The sequence below is a fragment of the Centroberyx gerrardi genome, chromosome 15, assembly GCF_048128805.1.
Source record: "Centroberyx gerrardi isolate f3 chromosome 15, fCenGer3.hap1.cur.20231027, whole genome shotgun sequence".
Classification (NCBI taxonomy): domain Eukaryota; kingdom Metazoa; phylum Chordata; class Actinopteri; order Beryciformes; family Berycidae; genus Centroberyx; species Centroberyx gerrardi.
Window position 1 is genome coordinate 15054872 of NC_136011.1, and position 1590 is coordinate 15056461.

The 1590-nt window shown below is 44.3% G+C and overlaps 1 protein-coding gene across 2 annotated transcripts in view; it reads left to right on the forward strand.

Annotated features, from left to right (window-relative positions):
* Positions 1–637: 637 nt before the first annotated feature.
* The window catches only part of LOC139923383 (zinc finger matrin-type protein 4), a 30995-nt gene continuing 30042 nt past the window's right edge, over positions 638–1590 (forward strand). For both annotated transcript variants that reach the window (XM_071914141.1, XM_078288571.1), the window contains exon 1: positions 638–748. In XM_071914141.1, the coding sequence (XP_071770242.1) occupies positions 638–748 (111 nt within the window). The remainder of the gene's footprint in view (positions 749–1590) is intronic.

Sequence of the window (1590 nt, forward strand, 5' to 3'; positions counted from 1 at the left end):
TGGGGGACTTTTAACAGTTGACTGCAGAGACCGTAATCCCTAACACGGTTGCTGTTTGGTAAACCAATCCCTTTACAACGTAATTGTTCCCTGCCAGAGCCAAGTGCTCAGAAATTCTTGGAAGTTTATGGAAAGGGTTACATGGTGGAAGGTGGAAAAACATTTTGCTTTGCTTGCATGCCTGAAGGTTGCATCCTAATTTAGGTTTACCTGGGATATTTTGGTCCAAAATGTGACTTTGGGAAGCTCTTCTCTTCAAGCAGCACAGTCATCCTTATTTTTTGTTTTTCTTGAGGAAGAATCATCCGTGTTTCCAAATTATTCCATACACCTAAATAACAAGCAGTAACTTGGGCCAGAGCCTCGGGCCATTGTGTCCAAGACTCGGGCCAAAATCAACCATGAAGGAATGTTCTGACAGAGAGGATCCACATATTTTGGGCTGAACTGTCACGATGAATCTGTCATTCCCACAGAAAACCATTTCTAAATTGAGATGGGATACTTGCATGATCATGCACCTCTAACACACACTATAAGGTTCACTGACATTTCTATTATTCTGTTCTATTCTGCATTTTAATCATCTGCGCATTTGTGTATGTGTGTGTGTGTGTGTGTGTGTGTGTAGTCTCAGATGAAGATGAAGTCGGCGGGCGTCGTGGAGGGAGGGTTGTTCACAGAGAGCTATTGTAACATCTGCAATGCCCAGCTCATCTCCGAGTCTCAGCGCACCGCTCACTATGAGGTGAGTCCGTCTCTGCTCAGTTTGGAGGATTTTTCTCAGCTTGCTCTCTTTGTCAGGACCAAATATACGAAAGTAGAGTGAAAGAACCCACACAGGAACACACGCACACAACAGCAAACGCTGCTATCGCCCCTTTGACAGGCAGACACCCATATTGTACGCTTACTCCTTTGTCCTTTGCTAGTCATTTGTTGAGCATCAGGCTTATTTGTACCAATTTGTGTCTGTGCCGTTCAAAACAGTGCTCATCCATTATACATAGACTTAATACTGCAGTGGCAATACTGTTCAGGCACAGACACATGCGCACACACACACAGACACACACACACACAGTTTTTTTGTTGTAATGTAGTCCACCTCTCAACAGACTTCCAAAGAGTGATTTAATGAATGGCCATTAAATCATCAGCCCTCTGCATTATTTAACTAGCAAACACAAAGGTGTGTGTGCGTGTGTGTGTGTGTGTGTGTGTGTGTGTGTGTGTGTGTGTGTGTGTGTGTGTGCGCGCACACATGCATGCACGTGCGCATGCTTATGTGTACTGCATTGAGGTCCTCCTTGATTACAAGACACAACTGGGATTAACAAGCAGACTAATGAGGACAAGGCCCTTATCTGGAGAATTAGGCAAGGACAACAGTGTTTGTGTGTGTGTGTGTGTGTGTGTGTGTGTGTGTGTGTGTGTGTGTGTGCAACCATATTCACTTCAATCTATTTCTGTCTCTCCACCTCAAGTCTGACAAACACACACAGCATTGAGTTGTGCAGACAAATAGACTGACAGGCTGACTCACTGTTTGTCCTCACTGTTACCAATAACAACTATAACAGCTAGGGG